The 24832-nt window shown below is 31.8% G+C and overlaps 1 protein-coding gene across 2 annotated transcripts in view; it reads left to right on the top strand.

The window, feature by feature from the left end:
• PLCB1 (phospholipase C beta 1) overlaps positions 1-24832 on the top strand; it is an 814021-nt gene that overhangs the window by 659361 nt on the left and 129828 nt on the right. For both annotated transcript variants that reach the window (XM_074287888.1, XM_074287889.1), the window contains exons 18-23: positions 2301-2425; positions 4390-4544; positions 8130-8294; positions 9419-9518; positions 10062-10166; positions 12984-13093. In XM_074287888.1, coding sequence (XP_074143989.1) covers positions 2301-2425; positions 4390-4544; positions 8130-8294; positions 9419-9518; positions 10062-10166; positions 12984-13093 — 760 coding nt within the window. The remainder of the gene's footprint in view (positions 1-2300; positions 2426-4389; positions 4545-8129; positions 8295-9418; positions 9519-10061; positions 10167-12983; positions 13094-24832) is intronic.

The following is a 24832-nucleotide window of genomic DNA, read 5'->3' as shown; positions in this document are numbered from 1 at the left end:
ACTTCTTTCTTTCTCCTTTGTTGTTTTTCAACATTTCTTACATTTCTTCTACATACTTTCTACATTACTCTTCTTTGTCCATATTTTTAGATTTCCACACATGTATATTTACTGACTTATAGTACTATTCTATTCCGACTTCTATCAAAAACATCTCTTGAAATGAGGCATAATATTCCATCATCACATTCTACTTATAAATCTTAACTTATCAAATGTCTATGGTACCTACAGGATCAGAAATAATTACAAATATTTCACTTGGTTTATAATTTATTCCATTGATATTACATTGATATCTGAATTTATGATTATTACTTGTAATAAAGATAAATGGAAAAATAATTTAGGTTACCAAAAACTCCTGTATAATTCAAAATTATTGTCCCAAAAAGCACAAATTAAGGCTTCCCATACCATTCTATATGTCAATAGTGATAGAAGTGGGATAATGATAAATTCCTAATAATTAGAGGTATCCAAAACTAGAAAGGGCAATATTAAGAAACAAGAGTTTCCTAATTACTACAAGTCTTTCGGCAAATTTTGTATTACTATTTGCAAAGCATGTTGTAGATAAGATTCTTCTTCAGTTATGAAATGGGCAAATTGACCCTGAGGTCCCTTCCAACTCTGAGATTCTGTGCTTTTATGTAATGTCAATTTATTTATCAATAAATGGATGACTTTGTTATATTTTATTATTCTTTATATTATAAGGTATATCATATGTTATACTTCATGCTTTGTTATACTTTTAGCAAAATGAACTTTTGGAGAATCGCCTTCTAGTTTAACATTTCAGTAAACATTCATTACACTAATTAAATAGATGTACTCCTAACTAATTCTATCAGACTGGTTCACTGCTTCACTATCCTATAGTATAATGTCCTTTATCTTAAACTACTTTAAGAAATACCTTTTGGGCTTGGCAATTGTCAGTATTGTAAAATTACCCATGCATATATCTTGTAAATAAAAAGCTATAATAATAATAATAATAAAAATAAAAGAAAGAAAAAGAAATGCCTTTTGGAGAATAGTACCATGATTCTGCTTAAATTATTTTCAGTTAGGTAAGAAAATGGAGAGTTCTAGATATATAATTAATTAGCATAGAAATCAAAATGTGAAACAAAGGTAGCTTCTATTTGTTAGCTTCTTTATGTTAGATATCTTTAAAGGTGTCATTGTATTCACATGTAGAAATAGCTTTGACAGAAACATAAAGGAAAATAGAAAGCAGAGAGTTACCATGTGGCAGCGTATGAGTGGTTTCCTCCAAACAGATGTTGCTATAAAATGTGGAGATATAAATAGGAAAATTTAGGTTTAATATATAAATAGGAAAATTTAGGTTTAATGTGAGGAAAAAGTTTCTAACAATTTGAACTTTCCCAAAGTGGCATTTGTTGCCAATAGAGACTGGCTCTTACTAAACACGTTTAAACAAAAGTTAAGTGACTCATTTTATTAGGTATATTCTAGGAACATTTCTTATTCAGCAGTGTAGTGAACAAAATGGCCTCTGATATCCTTTCCACCTTAAATTCTATGACTGATTTGGTGAATCCTTGCATAAATATATGTTTTCAATTACTACAATTCTTTCCATTTGTCATTGTCACATAGAAATACCAATAACAATCTGTTGGGTTTTTATTTTTCTTCAGAAGTATATTCCAAATATATCTCTTTCTAGAAACCTTCCCCAATGAACCCCAGATGTATCTGGCTATTCCAACTGGTTCTATCAAAATATATGCATAACATATAAAGCTACTTACCAGTTAGATGTTCAAATTATTACTATTTGCCATGCATGATCTGTGTGTTTTAATATATATTTGACCCAATTCCCTAGCTGTATCTTAAATTCCTTTTTTTTTTTTTAATGAGGCAATTGGGGTTAAGTGACTTGCCCAAGGTCTCACAGGTAAGAAGTGTTGTTTCTGAGGTCAGATTTGAACTCAGGTCCTCCTGACTTCAGGGCTGATGCTCTATCTATTGTGCCACCTAGCTGCCCCTGAAATTCCTTTTTCATTTAGAATTTCTCACAAAGAAAATTACTGAATGCACAGTCAAAATTATTAATTATGTTTGTGGCAAATTTAGTGAAAGGACCACTGGATTTAGGGAAGGGAAATGGTTTCAAATTATGACCCTATTGTTTGCTATCTATGGGCAAGTCATTTAATTTCTCTTGGCCTTTATTTCTCCTTTGGAAAATGATAGAATTAGATTAAATGATATTTTTACTCTTGAGACTATAATCCTACTTAACCAGCCTTGCATAGATATAACAAAATGCAGCTTAGCAGGATTTATCCAAAGGGAACACGTGTGGATTCTTCAAATTACATGCCCCAAGTTTTCTGGAATGCTGGTTGTCAAATGGTAGCTCTTAACTTCCAAACAGTAGGTAAGTAGGTGTCATTCCTTTCCTCATAAATCGGGGTAGAGGATGAGGGGAAGGTTATTTTTAAAATAAACTGCTTTATAGGTTAAATACATCTTTTTGTGGAGTGGCCTGGGAACCCAATAAACTATGAATAACTTTTTCACTATGTGTAAATCATTACAATTTACAATTTTCAAACAATTTAGAAAGAGATGCTTGAAATACATGGAGCTATAAATTGGGAGCTTCTTGCAATCCTTCTGTTAATGGAAAGTAGCTGTAGTGTAGCTAATTCAAAATTGGTGAACACTTGTCATGTCAATCATACTTTTCAAGTGAACACTTTTTTCTTTAGCAAACATTTATTTTTATGAGGGGAAGTCAGTAGCTACGGTGAATTTTCATTTTTAAAGACAAAATTTACCCATAAAAGATACATTTTATATGGGACAAATGTGTGCTGAACAGCCTAACTAAATTCATAAATGTTAATCATCAAATTGATAGCATGAATGATGAATTCTGAGGTCATAGTGACCCATGAAGAACACTTTACAAAGATTTTGAGAAGTTTCCATTTTCATTGGTAGGACAAGTATCTACCTTGATGAGTTTTTTTAAGCAACCTGAAATATTTAAGTATTTTGTGTATCATTAGTCTGAATATGTGGGCATTTGTGTTTTTTGATATTAATAATCATAATAGTAATAATAGCTAGCAATTATATAGTGATTCAAGGTTTGCAAAATGCTTTGCAAATATTTCACTTTATCCTCATAGCAATCCTGAGAATGAGATACTCTTATTTTTCCCACTTTATAGTTGGAGAAACTGAGGCAGAAAAGTTTTTTTTGTTGTTGGTTTTTTGTTTTTTTTGTCAAAAGTGTAACATACCTAGTAATAAGTATCTGAAACTGGATTTGAACTTATATATTCCTGACTCCAGGTTCAGAGTGGTATCCACTGTGCCACTTAATTACCTAAATATAAAGTTGGCAGCATTTTTTTTAGATTTCTGAAATAAAGCTTTCTGAAGATACATTTCAATTCATATTAGTTACTATTTTACATTATTATTTAAGAGTTCCTGTGACATATTGGGGAATATATAGGATTGCAAACCTGGAAAATCTGGGTTTACAATCTGCCTCTAACATTTACTAACTTTTTGAACTTCTAAAAGGTTTAGTTTCCTCATCTGTAAGATGAAGTAATGAATAGTATTTGGGCGTCAGACTTGGGAACCTAGATCTAGATGTGTTATCCCATACTGACTTTGTAACTCTGGGCAAGTAATAATCTCTCGTTATCCCCAACCAATTTTAAGAGTATACATTTCAAAAGTTGTAGTTCTTTTTCAGTTAAGGGAGTTTCTATACCAATGAAATTAAAGCTCTGAACCTTCCCTTCCCCCATGAAAAACATCATCTGTAGTACCTACAAAAGGTTGTTTAGCACATTCAAATGAGGTTAAAATGTCAAGTGGTATGCAGACTTTGTAGAAGTATTTTGCTGTCAATTATTATCACATTCATTAATATCAGTTTGAATTTCCAGAATATATTTTAGAGTATATAACACATAGAAAACTGTCCAGAAGTATGTTGGCCATTAGCAGTGTTACAATTCATGGTCAAAAGTTGCCTGTGAATTATCTACAAAGAAAATCTTCAGGGATAAATAATACATGCTTGTGTTAGTAAAACATGACATCCTGATGAAAAAAAGGCTAGTCAAAGCACTAGGATAATAAAATAACAATTTAAATAGAATAATGATAATATAATATGTAAATATATGTAAAATAGTAATGGTAAAAATTTAAATAAGCTAATGTAAATGACAATTAAGATTATGTTATATATAAGATTATTATAAAATTCAGTGATAACTACTGTTTATGTTAATGAGCATTGTCACCTTTCCTTTCTCTTCTCTATTACTTGAAATAAATTTATGTTAAATCTGTCTGTTTAATATTCAGACTTGGCTATGCAATTGAACTTGGGGATGTATGAATACAATGGGAAAAGTGGTTACAGACTAAAGCCAGAATTTATGAGACGACCAGACAAGCATTTTGATCCATTTACTGAAGGTATCGTGGATGGTATAGTTGCCAATACTTTATCCGTTAAGGTATGTAAGCATGGATTACAAAATAACTTTACAAAAGCACTTCATTCTGGCATGAGTATAAAACTTGTCCAAAGGTTTTCTACTCTATCCTACTCTCCAGAATAAAAAAGATATATGTCCAAAAAAGTATTGCTCTTTCTCATTTTTGTGAAATTCTACAAATAAATGAAATATAGAAACACTTATTTAATAATTTGTATAGAACATGACTATTGGTATTAGTCTTTTAAATTATGAATATATTCAAACTTAGGATATAAATGAAGAAAATGTTCCCTTCCTAGTCTTTATCAAAACCATTGAATAAAAAACATTCTATCCCTGTATTTTTGTATTTTAGGATTTACTAAAGCATCACAAGATTTTATAGAGAATTGTAATAACTTCAAACAAAATGAGCACTATGTAATTAAGAGTGAGAAATTAATTTACAATGCCATTTTAATATTCTTTCTTTTGCCATTATGATGTGATATAACTAAGGTAATAAAATTGTAGGAAATAAAATTTAGCATCTTAATTGGGAATACATTTTAATACAGACCATTTCACATGACTTTTGGAAGTTCCTAGATGATACGATTGGAAATTTCATTTGTGTTAAAACTCTTTGCTATTTCATTGTTCCATTTTAAATAGAAATATAAAAATAGTTTGTGATAAATGCAAACCTCAGAGCCTTCCAAAAGGCCTAAATTATTTGGAAGAGTTGCATAAAATAGAGCCAAAGGATAAAAGATAGTTTGGGATTTGAAATTACTGTGCATTCCCTCTGCAGAAGAAAATCTACCCTACAGCTCTGAGTTCTTTATACCTATTATAATCAACATTCCACACTCTCCTAACTATATTTAAATATGTAGAACTCATGTTATGTAGCAATAAATTTCCAATATTTGGTTCATAAAATAAAATGATTTGAATTTATTCTTATATTCAACCTTGCTTCTTGACTCACCCACATTCTTACAATGTTTATGCTAGTGTTATTATTAGTATTTATTCACTGACAATTCAATGATAGAACAGTGAAGGATTATCTAAAAAATTAAGAATAGTATTTATATAGTTCACTCTTTTGAAATGGTTCATATGTTTTCTATTACCTTTATAACATAATTTTAAAATCTCCAGATAGTATTTAAAAGCATTTTCAATAAAAAAAAAAATATTGGTTACAGAGTGATTTTTAAGATTTCTAACTCATTAATCCTAACATAAAGAGAGGCTGCACTCATGATTAGAGCTCCCAAGTTATACTCATTCTAGGATGGTGGATTATTTGGTTTGTTTGTTTTAGGGATTCTAAAATATTTATTGTTTATTTTTAGCATAAATATTTATTGTTTATTTTTAGCATAAATTTTTGAGTTCCAAATTCTCTCCCTCCCTCTTGCCCCATTCCTCCTAGTAAGAAAGCAAATAATGTGATATTTTTATAATATGAAATCATAAAAAATTAGTCATAGTTCAACAAAATAAAAACAAGAAAAATAAAAAGTGAGAAAACGATCATTCATTTTGCACTCAGAATTCATCAGATCTTGTTCTAAAGGAAAGATAGCATTTTTTCATCATGGGTCCTTTGGAATTGTCTTGGATCATTGTTTTGATCAGAGTAGCTGAGTATTTCATAATTGATCATCATTTAATATCGCTGTTATTGTGCATAAATATTTCCTAGTTCTGCTCATTTCTTTAAAAAAAACCTTTTTATTTTCAAAATATATGCATAATTTTCAACATTCATGCTCACAAAACTTTATGTTACAAATTTTTTCTTCCTCCATTCCTTCCACCCCCTCCCTTAGATGACAAGTAATATAATATATATTTAACATGTACAATTCTTATATATATATATATTTCTACAATTATCATGCTAAACAAAAAAAAAGCTATCAAAAAGGAAAAGAATTGATCATTTCTTTTTGTATCAGTTCATATTGGTCTTCCCATATTTTTCTAAAATTACCCATTATTGTTTCTTATAATATACTACTACTACTACATTGCATTCATGTGCCAAAACTTCAGTCATTCCCCAATTGATGTGTATCCCCTCAATTTCCAGTTCTTTACCACCATAAAAAAGAGTACACATAAGTCCATTTCCCATTTCTTTTATCTCTTCTTATCTCTTTATAAAGGTATGCCCAGGTTTATAGTTCTTTGGGCATGTTTCTAAATTGTTCTCCAGAATACGTGGACCACTTCACGACTCATTAGTATAACTATTTCCCCTCATGTCTTAGGATGATGTTTTTATTGAAGTATATTACATTCCTAGTTGTTTTGATGAAAAGGAAGTCAGAAAAATTACCCAAAACCTAATGAAATTGCAGTTATTATCAAGGTTACATATCAGCTATAATCTTATAATTGGCAAGAAAGCTAAGTCACATCAAGACTTAAGTAGCTTGTCCTTGTATATGAAATGGCTTTTACTAACAAGTAAATTAGGATTGTCTTGTTCTGGAATATGTTATAGTTAGGATTCCATTCTCAGCCCAAATTATGAGGTTGTGTCAAGCCAAATCAAAGGACTGAGCAGGTACAGAGAAAACAAAAAATAAATAAAACTGAAGTCTGCGCTTAACTGGTCAAAACATTACATTGTTGCAACTATATTATCTTATATTTGCTTTTTCTTAATAATTTTATTGTAACAGTAAAATATTTTTTAACATGCAAATAAAACTATAAACAAAAATGAGATGTGAGACAGCTTACACTGTTGTGTCAGCTCAAACCTATTTGTATTACCAGTCTTACAACTGGAAGGTTTTCTAAACACTAATGGTGTCAAATCATGATCATTTAGTCAACTATAGTCTGGTTGCTTTTGTCCTAAGGAATATTTCCTTCTTGCTATAACAGGACATTTCTAAGAATAATAAATTATATCAAAAAACTCAATGCCAGCAAATATTCACCATCAGAAAATGCATGATTGTATTTTTGACAAATATACATGATTTCAAAGGACCAGCCTGAAACATGTTTTCCATGATTAAGTAATGATGGATTTAGGGTACAGAATGAGACATATATCATGTATAAACAATCTCTCAAGGCATTTATCTTAATTGAATATGCATAGTTGTTACAACAAATTTGTTTTTCTTTTGTTAATGGATAAGAAGTAGAAAAGGGAAAAATAAGTTCTGTTAATTGTTTTAATAGAGAGGTTTGGAAGGCAATATGTTGTTGCATGTGAAATGTCACATGCACTTTCAGATGGGGTCACTATATTATTAGTTTTACGTAACTTTTACTTTGCTTTAAGAGATCTCTCAAGGAATGGGAGAAATTCAGAGTTGAAACTTAAAGAGTAATAGTAGATATTTATTTCCTTTTCTTTCTTGTGAAAGTACTCATACACTTCTTATATAACTTCCTGTTACACAATTTCTTCTTCAGACTTCAAGTCTTGTTCAACATTAATGCTTGTTTCAAAACCTTGCATTGATTTGGTTTCAGAGAAAATAATCATGTCACAGAAATTCTCAACTCATACTTTTCAGGAAGACATCTATAAATTGTCATTAAACAGGCACAACAATTATTTTTTTCTTCTCCTAGATCATTTCAGGTCAGTTTCTTTCTGACAAAAAAGTTGGGACTTATGTAGAAATAGATATGTTTGGCTTACCTGTGGATACCAGGAGAAAAGCCTTTAAGACCAAGACATCTCAAGGAAATGCTGTAAACCCAGTCTGGGAAGAAGAACCAATAGTGTTCAAGAAGGTTAGTTTAGTTTAATTTTTCTTTTTGTTTTGTCATGAAAATAGCTCCTTAAGTATGTTATTGGAAGTACTTAGCCTACTTTATGAAACACAATGAAAATTCTTTTTTTTTGTTAGTTGCTAAAGATAGCACAGTACATAGAGTACTAGGCTTAGAGGCAGGAAAACTCACCTTCCTGAGTTCAAATCTGTCTTCTGATACCTACTAGCTGGGTGACTCTGGGCAAGTCACTTAAACCCATTTGCCTTAGTTTCCTCATTTGTAAAATGACCTGAAGAAGGAAACAGCAAACCATTCCATTATTTTTACCAAGCAAACCTCAAATGGGTTCAGAAAGAGTCAGACACATGACTGAAAACAACCAAACACACAAATTAACTGTGTCTGAAGCATCATATAAACTCAGACTTCCTGACTTCAGGCTCAATAATCTATGTATATGTCGCTACTGAAACAATATGAAAAGTTTTATGTTTTGACTATGACAAAAGGTATGTAAATTACAGAAATACATTATTTCTGAAAAAAGGCAGCTTGGACCAAATATGGGGGAGGAAGTGGAAAAAATTAATTCAATTTCTGCTTTTGACAAACTCTAATTATATGACCCTGGGCAGGTCTGCCAGGCTGTAAATTACAGATGAGTAACAGATTTAAATATTTTTTAAATGGTTTCCCTATGCTGATAAAATTATAATTTCTAAACAAAATAAAACTAAGGTCCCTAGAAGAGGTTAGCATGGCCTTTTACAAAGGAGGTTAATTAAAATCAAAACCTTAGACCTATTTATTATATTAATAGCATGCTTTTATATAATACTCTTAGGATTTGAATATATTATTTCTCTGATCCTCACATCATCCCTATAAGGTATAAATTATTGTTATCTTTATAGATGAGTAAACTGAGGTTGAGAGAGAAGTTATTTACATGAGTTAACACAGCTACCAAGTAAAGTATTATTTACCTGCAGGACTTAATAGCAACCAATTTGATTGGATTTTGCTTTTATGATATACTAGGCCACATGTGGAACAAAATATCATTGTTCAAATATGCTAAAATTTACTTAATGGAAATTGATACTCAGTGTTATAATTTGTCTGTATCCTAAATTCTTTAGGTGGTCCTACCTTCTCTGGCCTGTTTAAGGATAGCAGCATATGAAGAAGGAGGTAAATTTATTGGTCACCGGATATTGCCTGTACAAGCAATTCGACCAGGTAAAATTATGAGAAGAGAAATTCATCAGCTATTTATTTTTAAATAAAATTTGCTATAAGAAATGAATGTCTTATCTTTGTAATTTTACAAGGTGACTTAGTGGCATAGTTTAAAAAATCTTTTTTTTTTTTTTTTTGAGATTTGTAAGTAATATTTTCATTTAAAACTGTGAATAGAAAGAATTTGGGAGATTGACAAGAAAACTTCAGTCAACAAATGATTGTTACAATTAAGTGATTACTCTATTTATAGCATTATGATAAATGTTAGAGATACAAAGGGGAAAAAAAAAAAAAGATTCTCCATCCTCAAAGAGAGGACTTTCTAATGAGACAACTCTTAAATAACTGGACACGTGAAAGATATATACAGAATATGTGAAAATAATCTGGGGTTTCCAGGAAAAAAAGGAAGACATCAGCATCCAGGGAATCAGGAAGCTTTATCAGAGAATGTTTAAACATCTTATCATGTTTACACATTAGAATAAATAAATACATATATAGTGAATTTTAAATATTCTATATATTTTCACTTTCCAGGCTATCACTACATTTGTCTGAGGAATGAAAGGAATCAACCTTTGATGCTTCCAGCAGTCTTTGTATACATAGAGGTGAAAGACTATGTGCCAGATACTTATGCAGGTAAACAAATATAACTACTCTTTGTCAGTGAATTTAGGACCCAATTATGTTGATGGCTCAATTCTAAGCAGACAAAACTTACTGACTCTAACTTAGTTAATATGATGTGGAACTATTTATTTAAGATAGTTTCTCTATGAGATACTATACAGATTCCAAATGTAGATGAGGTAGAGTTATTTTTGGTGATATCTATACACTATACTAGGAATTAGGTGGCAGAGTAGATAGAATGTCAGGCCTAGAGTCAGGAAGACTCATCTTTGTGAATTCAGATATGGTCTCAGATATTTACTAGTTGTGTGATCCTGGGCAAATCATTTAACCACTTTTTGATTCAATTTTTTAATCTGTTAAATGAATTGGAGAAATGGCAAACTGCAGGGTTTGCAAGAAAACCCTGAATGGAATCGTAAAGAGGCTGAAACATGACTGAAATATGCTATACTGAATGAATTAATTCCCTGGAATCCCTGCACTAGTGCTGCTTTGTACTTGCTACCCTATCAGAAGTAATCAGAATAGTGGGATGCTCCCCAGTACTTCCAGCCTGAAAATGTCAGTGAGCTTGACAGGGATACTTTCAGTGGAAAGAAATTTTCCCAAGGCTGACACTGAATCAGATATTAATTTAAGGATTTTCCTTCTCTGTTGAAATTAACAAGACCCTTTAAGTAAGTTAAAAGGAAAAACCCAAGAAGCTTCTGGGGAAAAAAAATGGCATTCTTATTATAACATAAATGTGCATATTTTTGAACACTTTTGTAAGATAATAGATTTCTTTTTTTGTATGGTGAACCAACATCACATTTTGCTTCCATGTAATTTTTTAAAGTGGTGGATTTACTCTCCTCAAAGCCAAAAAGACTTGGATTTAGACATTTCCAACCCACACTGGCTGTGTGATGTTGGGCTACGCACTTAATATCTCAGTAGCCTAAGCACATTTCTAAGCTATTATTTATAGAGAAGTCTCTGATCTGTCTTGGCAGAGGAAGCTTCTCATCAGGAACTCCCTACAGGGATGAAATCATAGATCCAGTTAAAAGCAAACAAAATTACATAATGCAGCACAAAATGCAGATTTGTCATGGGAATGTTCGAGCTACAAAAGACCCTAAAATCTTAGTTTTTATTGTTTTTTTTCTGGTTATACACATACTTTCATTTTTAAATACATATATCTTTTATTATGTTAGGAACAAAAGGGAAAAACTATGAGGGAAAAAAAATAGAAGAAAAAAGAAAAAAATGTGAATATAACATTTGTTGATGTACATTCACTCTCCAAAATTCTTATTTTATAAATGAGAAAACTGAAGATTAAATGACTTTGAGTGACTCATATCTCTCTTCTGTTAAAGTTAAAGTTAAGATTCATCATGGTCAAATTCAGTGAAAAAATTTTGTAAGAAGATCCATTTAGGAAAAATGAAAATCAAATGTTTAGGCCTCTTCTCTATAGGGCAGTTTGACATTTAGCAGTTAAATGTTTTATTTGATCCAGTATCCAATTACTATTTTAATTATGCATGTGTGTATACAAAGATATGTGTATCTATTACCAAAATTGCATGACTTTCTAGTCTTTTTGTTTGTTTTTGTTTTTTTGGTGAGGCAACTGAAATTAAGTGACTTGCCCAGGCTCACACAGCTAGGAAGTGTTAAGTGTTTGTAGCTTCATTTCAATACAGGTCCTCCTGATTCCAGGGCCAGTGCTCTAACCACTGTACCATCTAGCTGCCCCCCAATTCCAATCTTATATTGGCATAAAAATCTGAGTCACATTTTATAACCTCATAAGTTAGGTTATCATAGATATTATATTCTAGAAATAAGAGATTTTTTTCCTCCTATTGAAGGACATATCAATAAATATTAATGTTATTTAGTATTTAAGTGATAAAATATTTCATTTTAAAATTAAGAATAGGAACCAAAAATTTTTAAATACGGTAAAAACTTATTAAATAAAATTTAAAAGTTACATCAGTTCTACATAAGAAAAAAAAAAATAGTGGAGAGCAGTGATGTTGAAGAGGAAAAGAAAACAAAGGAAAAAGCATAAAACTAAGATAGGGAAAAGGAGAAGGTGCTGCATTGAAAAGGAGATCAAAAGACATGGATTTTGCTCCAAGATTGTAGGCTAAGAGAACCATCCTTGGAAGTCAGGACACCAGGTTTTAGAAGCTACTTCTGACACACATTAATTGTTTGATTCTGTAAGGCCCTTCATGGCCTCAGCAACTGTTGTAAGGTAATTATCTATGTGCCTGTCTATAGAAGTTCCCTTATGGGAAGCTCCCAACTCTATTAAATCACAGTTCTAAACCAAAAAGTATGTGAATATATGTGTGTATAACTTATTTTAGAAATTTTGGTACTTTCTTCTCAAAGCTGATTGTAAGTACTCTACTTTTAGTGAAAGATTTAATTAATTTTCTATGAAAAAAAAAAAAATTCCATCATATGATAGCCAGACTCCTCATGATGAGGTTCCTCAAACTTAGGCTGTTCATTGGAAAATAGTACATCAACTTTGAATATATACATGAGCTCAAAGTATTTCTAATGGAATAAGAATTTCAAATTTCCTTCCTTTCCCCCTGTAATCTTGGTCTTTAAGAACTTATTTGCCTTTACACAAATGCAACTGGAATATAAATTTAGTAGGATTAATGTGTTTCAGGATACACTCAATATTTGCCACACGCACATTTATAAACATAGATTCATGTGTTTATATACTTGTGAACATGGACATGTAGGTTTTAATATCAGCAGAAATTTGATCTAAAATGTTTTCTTGAATTTTAGATGTAATTGAAGCTTTGTCAAATCCCATTCGATATGTGAACCTGATGGAGCAAAGAGCTAAGCAGCTGGCAGCACTGACTCTAGAAGATGAAGAAGAAGTAAAGAAAGAGGCAAGAGAATGTTGTAAACAATGTACTTAGAACTGATTATCATGTCTGGTTACTGGTGGCGTTGAAATAACAAGATCATTTGTAAGAAAAGAGAAAAGCTAATCTTCTGAATTTATGGCACTATGGGTACAAAACAATATTCAAATAATTAGCTGGCTATTTTTTATTTATTTCCTGAAGTTTCAGCATTTTAGAGAAGTCACTATCATCTTCATCATGATCAACATTATCATTTATATTCATCATAGATAATTTTATATAATGCCTACTATGTACTAATTTCACTTGATCTTTACAACAACTCTAGGGGGCAGATGTTTACTACCCCTATTTTACAGAGCAAGAAACAGAAATAAATAAACATTAAATAAGATTATCTGAGACCATTTTATAACAGCAGATCTACTGAGCCACCTAGTTGTCCCAAGGCTTAACTAGTTTGAATACAATTTATTTTGCAAATAAACAAAACTGAATCTACTTTCACCATATCTTGGGAGATCACTTAAAATCTCAAGAAAGAAAAAGAAGCTTAATCACTCAATATTTTTTTATGTTGAACATTTTGGAGATAAAATCACCAAATTTTAGAATTTGATGGGTTTCAACAGTTTGCAAGTCCAGCTCATGCAAAGAAACCATTTTGTTGCTTACCTTATTAGTGGTCATCCAGGGTGTACTTGAAGACATTCTGTGAGGGGGAACCCAAAGCAAATGAAAGCAGTTCATTTCATTTTGGTACAGTTCTAATTGTTCAGAAATCCTTCCTCATATCAAGCTGATATTTTTGTCTATATAGCTTCCAATCATTGTTCTTTGTTTTTTCTTTCTCTTCAGGGTACAAGCAAACCAAATACAAGTTCTTCTTCTATGTTAATCCTTTTCATATAATCATAAACAACTATCATGTCCCACTTGAGTTTTCTTTTCTCTGTACTAAATATATCCAGTTTTTAAAAATTATGCTCACATGATATGACCCTAAGGGATTTTAACAATCCCAATTGCTTGCAAATTAAAACTGGTCAGCTTATCAATGCATTTCCCAATCTATACACTCAGAATTGAGCACAGTATCCCAAATATGATCTGATGAAGATATGGATGTTACTTCTTCTTCCTAGAAAATAAGCTTTTTTACAGAAGCCAAAGATTGAATTGGAATTTTTAGCTGCTTCATTTTTATTAAGCATTAAATTCACCATGACCTGCATATCTTTTTCTGATAAACCATTGTCTTAATGGGTCTCTTTGATCTATTTCTATTGAATTTCAACATAGTAGACTCAGACCAGTACTTCAGGCTTTCAAGGTCTTTTTGGATACTGATTATATCATTCAATGTAATGACTATTCAACCCTTATCAGTGTAATCTGCAAGTTTGGTGATCTCCCATTTGTATTTTAAGGCAAGTCTTTAAGTAACAGAAAACCAGAGATTTTTGGAATACTTCATTAGATAGCTCTAGACACAATGACATTGAATAACTAATAGCTTTTTTAAAAAAATTCAGATCTCCAAGTTTCTCCATTTTTTCATCTAACTGTAAATAACCCATATATTTTCATTCTTCCCCATAAGAATAGTATAAAACACTTAATTAAATGCATTGCTGGACTCTAAATGAATGATAGCTAAGGCATTCCTACCCTCTTAACAGTTTAGTGACTAAAAGAAAATAGTTTTGTCTGGCCTTTCCCTTATTTTTTAAAATTTGCATTTTTTATTTTAACTTTTTTTTAAAAGTTGAGTTCTGAATTCTGTCTCTCTTCCAAGCTCTCTAACCATCCATGAAAACAAGCAATATGTTTCTGGACCACTGCTTCCCTTAATTCATTCTCCCTTTTATTTCTCTTATTTTCTTCCTCTCCTATTTCCTGGTTGAGTAAAATAGATTTCTGTTACCAATTGATTATGTAAATATATTCTTCTGTTCTTTGAACTAATTCCAGTGAGAATGAGGTTCAAGTGCTTCATCTCTCCCCACCCCAATTTCCTCTAAACTGTAAAAATTTTTCCTTGCATTTCCTTGCATATCTTACTGATGTGAGATAATCTTCTCCATTACTTCTTTCCCTTCTTCCTTTTCCCAATGCATCCCTCTTTCTCCTGCCTTCATTTTTATTTTGATCATCCTAATATAATTGACTCACACTTATAATCTTTGTCTACTTATACTCCTTCTAAATGCCTTAATAATGATAAATGTATCCTCTTCTCATATAGGAATGTTAACATTTTCACCATTATTGAATCCTCCTGATTTTGCTTTCATATTTACCTTTTTAAGCTTCTTTGAGTCTTGTGTTTAAATGTCCTTTTCTTGATGAATTCAAGCAGGTCCTTTGTTGTCATAACTTTTTTCAGATATTTTTAACCATTATTCTAATGATTTATTCCAGAATTTTCTCAGGAATTGAAGTCAAGCTTACTGATTAATGATTTTCAATCTCTATTCTCTTCCTTTTCTTGAAGATCAAGAAAACAGCTGCATTCTCCATTTCTGCTCTTCCTCTTTTATTCAACATGGTCTTTCCAGATTATGCTGAAGTGGCTCAGTGATCACATCTCCCCATTCATTATATTAGGATAATGTTCATCTGGACCAGGATTTTTTTTATTCATCCAGAGCTACTAGGTGTTCATTTCCCTTCAAATATCAATCCCCTCTTAGTCATCTTTTCTCTGTCATTTACAGTACAAGTCTTATTCTTCATGGGGGAAAAAATAGAATCAAGATAATAACAGAGTTGAGAACAAATATATTGCCTCTGTGATCTTATCCTTCTTTGCCTTCAGTTTCCTCTTCAGTGAAAAGATGAAGTTATATTAAATAAAAATCATTTAGCTTATAATGTCTAATGGGAAATGACACCATTCCTGTCTATAAAATTTAACATAAGAATAATGAAGTCTTAGCCTCCTCTCCTAACCATACTATCTCCCCAAAGTAACTTGCTTAATTAGGGTTTTTCTAAAGACTCTTTCTCTCTTCCTCTGAGTCCTGATGTCTGCAAGTTGTTATGTTTTGTATTGTTTTTGGCAGTGGCAGAGTTTAAAAAAAAAAAAACACAGGGGAAAATGAGTTGGTTTGAGACAAGATTTAACTAAAAATTTAAAGGAATAAATTTTAAAAAGGAAAAATTGACTATAAATAGTATAAATTGCAGCTTATTTTTACTTTTAATATATCAAATATATCCTGTAGTAGATGGTGAAAAAAAAATTGTTCTTTAGGATACCTAAAAATGATTGGCAAGTTACTTAAATAATATATGTGGCAGATTATAGTCCACTTTGTTGGAAGGAGAGTCTTCTATTGACATTGAATAATGTTTAACATTAGGCAGTATTAAAGCTCATAAATCATTTCAGACTAACATATATAGTTAACATCTCTAAAGAATATATGTGGTGTACATATATATATGAGGGGGTACTTTTTGAAGGGACATGTCCTATATTTTCAGATTTGGAAAATGGGGGTTCATCTGATGTAAAGGGCTAGAACTGAGCAAATGCACTTGGATAATGGAGCACGTGAGACTAATTGCCAATTGGACAATTCTTTATTAACATGTTTGAAGGATGACCCTCCCCAACTATTCTGTGCTGGCTTGATTGGTGGGTGTGGACAAAGAAGGGGAAGTGACTTGTGTGGGTAGAGTAGGAGGAGGAAATTGAGGCATTCTCCTGGCGGTGGAGAGAGAGGAAGGAGATGTGGAGACTGTTAGATCTCATCCCCTGATTGAGACCTCAAAATACCAAGAATAAAGACTTTTGATTATCCTGACTCCGGCTGATTTCTAGGAAGACAGAGTTCCAGCAATCTGACTTTAATTTTTTTTTTTTCTAGTTAACAAATGAAAAGACTAACTTTTGTAAGGGGAGTGCCTTAGATCCTAAAACTTTAAACCTAAAAAATACATCCAATCCTATAATTTACATATGATAATACTTTTTATTTTTTCCAAAATCAATTTTTTTTTTTGAAAAGCTTCATCAGACCAGCGATATACACTTATGACTCTCTTTTCTTAGTCAGTTCATGCAGGAACCTTTTAGAAATTAGATCTTTTAACTTAGATGTTGGTTACTTCACAACTAATCACTGGCCCTTCTTTCCTTATTCCCTTATCATGATTATGAAAAATAACATTTCTACTTAAAGGATGAAGAATGCCATTTACTCTCAGTGGCATTATTTTCTACTTAGAAGGTGGAATAATTGCTTTGGAAATAGGATAATCCCTCTTCTTGGAGGAATTTCCTTCTTGAAAGATTGAATTTAAAAGGAAAGGTTTCTATCCTTTTAAAGAGAAAGGTTTTAAATGTATTAGCTATCAGGCAGATAGATGACTTTGAATGAAATGCTGGACATGGAGTCAGAAAGATTCAAGTTCAACTCATTGGGCAAATCACTTAACCTTTGCTTACCTATGAGGCACATAGGTGCTCACAGTGGTTAGAATGCTGCATCTGGAGTCTGAAAGGCCTAAGTTCCAATATAGCTTCAAACTAGTTGTGTGACCAGAGGCAAGTCAATTATCCTCTGACTTAAAATGCTTGAGAAGGAAATGGCAAACCACCTTATTATCCTTGCCAAGAAAATTCCATGGGCAGCCTGATTCTAAGGGTCACAAAGAGTCAGATATGCGTGAACAACTGATTAAACAGCTTCAAAAAAATTGACTGTCAAGTTTTTAAACAGGATTTAGATTTTTTTCTTGAAAAATATTTTCAATTTGATGGACATAGATTTTAGACCTGAATAACAAATATACTAATTTAGAGACCATGATGTGCTCCATATGGTGGAACCAAGAGGTTAGAGTGGAAAAAAAGTTTCAATTCAAGAAGGACTGACTATTTCCAGCAATAAGAAGCCTTTTTTAAAGATGTAAAATCTGGGACCTTCCAAGGTTGTCAGGGACCCTTTAAGATATTCTTATACTCACAAAGCCATAGCTTTTCAGCAGATATCACATATGAAAAAGCTATTTTGGGTGACTGAAACACTGGGGATAAAAAATACAGAAGCTGAGTTTTAGGTCAGCCTTATTTTTTGATACTTCTAAGAAAATGAATAGACAGTGGTTTTCATAAATGTTATGGGAGGAAGCTAGTTCTTAAATAATATTTTTTATATCTTAAGTCATAAAAGTAATTTTTAGTTATATTTAGTCATGGTTTCTTTTGGGGTTTTTTTCTATTGGACCCTGTGTTTTTTCTCTCTCATAAAGATGTCTCTTCAGAAGAGGAAAAAGTAAATCTTGGCTGTACTACTTATAACTGAAGAATAACTTGTCCACATTCACAAAGATTAGATAAATAAAAAGTCATTATTCTTCCATGGACAACAATTTGCCTCTTTGTCTCTTCTACACTTGTGAAAATATAAGTTTACTTGAATGAGGACACTCAGAAGAAGTAGCAGCTGTTGTCTCAAAAGAAAATTTTATCTAGGACATGGCACACACTAGAGACCCTATTTTAGCAGCAAGGACTTTATGAGCAGGCTTCTTTTAGCTTGATACCTCTAGAGGTCATTTTTGCTTGCAAACAGAAGACCTTTTTGGACTGCACAGTATTATCAGATTCTGCCCAGCTAATAAAGTTTTCACCCCAGAGAAATTCTCAAATCTATTACATAGAAAGTTCAATTACTTCCCATCATAAAAGGATAAAAACATTTGGGGGTGGGGCAGGGAAGGGAGATGATGAACTTTTATTATTAGATTAAAAGTACTTTTGCTGTAAACCTTTAGAAAATCTAAATTTTTTTTTTCAATAAGAAAATAAAAATAAAAGCCCTTCTTCCAAATAAAAAGCCCTTCACATGGAAATATAATAAAGAGGGCAACTAGCTGGTGCAGTGGCTAGAGCACTAGGTCCTGAACTCAGTAAGACCTGAATTCAAATCTGAACTCAGACACTTAACATTTACTAGCTATGTAACTCTGAACAAATTGGGGTTTGTCTTGAAAAAAAAAAGAGATGAATAAGAAAAGAATTGTAGCATAGAGGGAAGGGATTTTGTGTTTGGAACCAAAATAGCTAATCTCAAGTGTCTTCTGTTTAGTACCAATGTAACTTTAAGCAAGTAACACTTTTTTAGCCTCAATTTCTTTATCAGTAAAATGAGGACTCTTAAGTTCTCTGAGTTACCTGTGCATGTATGAGATACTTAAAGACATCATATTTCCTTTAAGTGTTCTCTTCAAATATTTTCTAAAAGTTTTTCAGCAATTCGTTCCCTGGATATAATAAGAGCTTAATAAATATTTGATAGTTCCTTGATCACTGGAGTCCTCCTTCTGTAGGTTCTCCCCAAATTAGTCACGAACTTCCTAAAATAGAATGGCCAGAATTGACCACAATTATACAGATATAGTCTTATTAGCACAAAGTATAACATCTATGACCTCCCTGCTTATTCTCCTTTTAATGAATTCTGAGATTTTATTAGTTTTCTTGGCTTCATGTTACACTGTAGACTCATATTGACCTTGCAGCTAACAAAAATTCCCAGATCTTTTATAAATGAAATGATCACTTACCATTTTTCTCCTACATTAGATTTGTTAGACTGATCTTCTAAACCAACATATAAGATTAGCAACTATAATCACTAAATTTCATGCTTTGCCTTTATGACATGGGGGAAAATTGAACCAACTTTGATATGGCCTTAATTTATTTCTTTTCATAGTTCTGTGAATGTAGAGCCTTTCATATAGACAGTTATCTTATGTCAAGTAAATAAGGATGTTTTAAGTGCCTACCATGTCCTGGGCACTATGTTAAGAACAGAACATATAAAGACAGGTAAAGAAACAGTAAATGCTGTCAATGAACATTAATAATAGATATAACAGATAGATTGATAGAATGAGTGAGTATTTAAGTATTTATTTATGTGTCGGATATTTCTAAGTTTTGGAAATGCAAATATAAGCAAAAGAAAAAAAGGTTTCATTTCCTCAAGGAGCTTATATTCAAATAGGGGAAAGTATCACTTAAAAAGAAATGGAAAAACAAGCATATGGGATCAATTACACACTAGAGGCAAAGTTAAGAAGTAATCAGGGTACAGCCAGTATTTCTGATAAAGGTTTCATTTCTAAAATATGTAAAGAACTGTATCAAATTTAAAAGAATATGTCATTCCCCAGTTTATAAATGGTTAAAGGATATGAACAGATAATTTTCAGATGATGAAGTTAAAGCTATTTATATTTATATGAAAAAATATTCTAAATCACTATTGATTAGAGAAATGCAAACGGAAACAATTCTGAGGTACCACCTCACACCTCTCATATTGCCTAAGATGACAGAAAAAGATAATGACAAATGTTGGAGATGTGGGAAAACTGGGACCTTAATGCATTGTTGGTGGAGTTGTGAAACAATTCAACCATTCTAGAGAGCAATCTGGAACTATGCCCAAAGAACTCAAAAACTGTATATACCTTTTCACCTAGGAAGGCCATTACTGGGTCTATATCCCAAAGAAATCATAAAGGATGGAAAAGGACTCACATCTGCAAAAATGTTTGTAGCAACTCTTTTTTGTGGTAGCAAAAAATTGAAAAAGGAGTGGATGCCCATCAATTTGGGAATGAATGAATAAGTTGTGGAACATGAAATAATATAATATTATTGTTCTATAAAAAATGAACAAACTGATTACAGAAAGGCCTGGAAAGATTTATATGAACTGATACTGAGCGAAACAAGCAGAACCAGGACTACATTGTCCAAGATAACAGCAAGAATGTGCAATGATCAACTAGGAAAAGCTTGGTTTTTCTCAATAGTTCAGTGATCCAAAGCAATTTTAATAGATTTTTGGATAAAAAATGTCATCTGAATCCAGAAAAAGAAATAAGGAGACTGAATATAAATAAATACATGCGATGTTCACCCTTTTTTTTCTCTCTCCCATGGTTTTTCCCTTTTTCTCTGATTTTTCTCTCCCAACATGATTCATAAAGCATTGTGTATCAAGAATAAATAAACTTATTACAATTTCAAAAAGTAGTAAAAAAAAAAAAAAAAAAAAAAGAGTCAGGGAAGTCATGAGCTGAGTCAAGTTTTGGGTAAGCTTGGCTGACACAAATACTTGTTGAAATAAAGGTTCTTGGAATTAGGGTTTCTTAGGCAGAGCTTGAGAAATAGATCAAGAAACCAAAGGCTAAACTAGATTTGAATATAGAAGTGATACATGTAATTCAAAACTTTAGTTAGATCTTTGTAAAATATGATCATGATACCAAAGTTAATGAGTCACATATTCACTTTTATTGAAGCATAAACTATTAGGATTAGCATGCTTGAAAGGTTTTTCATGTGAGCTTGATATTGGAAAATGTTTGAAAAAGTCTAGTCTGAACCAAGGATCACTGCTTAAAGCCTTCTTAAGAACTTGTTGGAAATATTTTTATCTTTGTGTAATTGTACAAAATATTCTGGAACTTCTATTGTTCATGGAGAAGAATTCAGTATATGAAAACCCAAATTTTATTCAGCTGGATCCTATTACTAAAAGTCCAAAGGACTTTATTATATTCCAAAGTCTTCTTACAATACAAGTTAAATTCAGGCTTGGTGTAAGTAAGGCAAACAACTTAAGAATTAGAACTACCCAAAAGTAGAATAGACTGCTTCAAGTGGTAATGGATTTCTGTCTCAGTGAATATCATCAAACAAAGATTGGATGAATTCTTATATGGTGTAGAGAGATTCATGTTTAGTTACACACTGGACTAAATGACATTATGACTTCCCTGAAATTCTGTGAGTCTGGTATCTCTCATAGAAAGCAAATTGAGCTTTATTATATATTTATAATGTAACACTCATGGAAGACTTTAATATTTTCTGAATTTTATTTATGCCTTTGCTACTAAAATCATGTAATAATGAAACTTAGCAAAGCATGTTTCTTAAGGACTTAGCACTGAGAAAAAATGTAAGATTAGGTGTATAAGAGAAAACTTCCATTTAAAATAACATGTTCAAACATGATTCAATATAAGAGTGACAGTTTATCCCCACTTCTGAGCTATAACTGAAATAGATAGAGGGAAAGAGGAGGGCATTTTTCTTTTAGAAATGTTCTTTCAACTCACTTCATTTTTTTTAAGGTAAAGAGCTTTTAAATATAAGCAAAGAGAACTAAAGCAATGAACATAGATATTAATCTTGGCAAGTTGATGGAGGAAAAAACTACCAATGGAGAAGTCAGAATCACAGAATAACTTAGATTCACTCTCTTTATAAAGTAAGGTATCACTTCAAAAATACACTAAAGCAAATTCCCATAGAAGCCTTTGGGTTTTATGACCACTGGTCCACACGGTATGAATACTGGACGAGCATGGCTTCAAGAGGATTTAAAGAAATAAAAATTACCTTTGATGATAGAACACACTTTTTTACTAAGTTTTACAATTCAGAGTTTCTTCCTATCTTTTAGATTCCCAGGTTCCTGTCAGTAATTCAGTTCTTCTTGGAGAATCTATATTCTGCTCTTATTCCTTAAGTTTATTCATCATGCTTAACTTAGAATAGGTGGTACATAAACCCCTTTTAAACAACTGACACATGCACAGACAGTAGTATATTCATGCATCAATCAGGAAACAGCACAGATTTTTAGTATTCTCAGGATTTTTTAAAGGTACAAAGCACTGTGTTAAAAATATCTTCATTTGGTCAAGAAAGTGCAAAAGCATGATTCACTTGTAATGCTAGGAATAAAAACTAACATTTATAAACACTTTATTGTTTACATAATAAGTGGTATCTCATTTTACCCTCACAACAATCTTGGGAAGTAGGTCTGATTGTTATCTCAATTGCAGAGACAGAAAACTGAGAGAGATATTAAGTGACTTGCTTGGAGTTATACAAGTAGGGTCTGAAGTCAAATTTGAATACTGGTCTTTTGGATTCCAGTTACAGCAATACTGTGCTAACAAATTCCTATATTTTTAAACAAAATCTGTTCCTTATTTTAAGAGTGTAAATATTAGAGGCCACTAGGTGGTGCAATATATAGAGTACAGGATGAGAAGATCTGAGCTGAAATTTGGTTTTAGATACTAGTTTTGTGATCCTGTGAAAGTCATTTAACCTCTATCTGCCTCAATGTTCTCATCTGCAAAATAATAACTACATCCTGAGGCTGTCATGAAGATCAAATGACTTAATATATGTAAAGTATGTTTGCAAGATACTTGCAAACATTATATATATATATATATTTTAATTGTTCAACCTTATCTAACTCTTATTGACCCAATTTGGGGTTTTCTTGGAAAAGATCCTGAAGTGGTTTGCTATTTCCTTTTCCAACTCATTTTGCAGATGAGAAAACTCAGGCAAATAGGGATAAGTGACTTGCCTAGAGTCACATAGCTAGTAAGTTTCTATGCCCATATTTGAAGTAACAAAGATGAGTCTTCTTGACTGCAGGCCTGGCACTTTATCCACTTTGACACTATAAATGCTAGTGATGATGATGATGGTGGTGGCAGTGGTGGTGGTGTTAAAATATTGTTCCAGTTCTTCAGAATATGCTGGAAATCTTTATATTAAATTAAATAAATACCAAAATTTCAATGAAATATAATTTTTATCATTCTAAATAGTTTCATAATAGTAAAGATTATTTTAATTATTTTTATTTTTTTCCAACTTGAAGAAGAAAAAAAGTTCAGAGCTGTTAACCTTCCACTAATCTCTTCTTCAGCCTTTGACAATTTAGCTCTTCTCACCCATGATAATTACATCACAGAAATTAAGAAGTACAGAATCCATTGAAGAATCTATCCCAATCTGATGAGCGAGTAACAACTTCTGTATAAAATGCTTCTTTGGGCCACCAGGATGCAATTAAAATTTCTTAGCCTGAGCCTGTGTTTGGAGTTAGCAGATTTACCTTTGAACACTTCCTCTCCTACTTACTCCCTATTGAGTGTTTTCATTTGTAAAATGATGGTGATATAAAATCACCAGATAATCCCTAAGTCCATCCCAACCCAATATGGAATATGATTTTGTAATCCAGTGTTATTCCTGCCTATTTCTCCAGTACTGTCCCCTCTAAACAAATATAAGCTTTCCTCTGGGTAAATATTTCCAAATATTTTGGATCTTTTATTTTTCTTTTACCTCTACTGAATTATCCCTTCTTTCCTCTCTAATTATCTAGATACCTAACTTTCACTTCCCACAAATTTTCTTTTAGCTTCCTTCATGTTCTAGTTAAAATTTTGCCTTCTACAAGACTCTTTCCCAGCCTCTTAATGGTAGTGCCTCCTTTCTGTTGATTACCTCCAATTCTTTCTATGTATATCTTGTTTGTACAAGTTGTTTTCATGATGTCTCCCCATTATACTGAGAGATCTCTGACTGTCTTTTGCCTTTGTTTGTATCCCCAGTGCTTAGTATAGGGCCTGGCACATGATAATTATTTAATAATAAATACATACTGACTTACTTAACTCAAAGTCCTACTGAAGCCTTATCTCCACTTGGAGTCTTTCCCATCTTAGCTAATCTTTAGCAAGTGTCCCTTCTTTAATTCTTGTAGCATGTATTTTATATCACTCATTTAGTATTAATCATATGCTACTATTTATTATTATTTTACATTTTTTGTGGAGATGTGCTGTCTACTCTATATTAAGTCCCCTGAAAGGCAGGGATTGTATCCAGTACTTTTT

This window comes from Sminthopsis crassicaudata, chromosome 2, assembly GCF_048593235.1.
Source record: "Sminthopsis crassicaudata isolate SCR6 chromosome 2, ASM4859323v1, whole genome shotgun sequence".
In the NCBI taxonomy this organism is placed as follows: Eukaryota; Metazoa; Chordata; class Mammalia; order Dasyuromorphia; family Dasyuridae; genus Sminthopsis; species Sminthopsis crassicaudata.
Note: the sequence above shows the minus strand (reverse complement) of the source record. Positions and strands in the feature narration are given on the sequence as shown.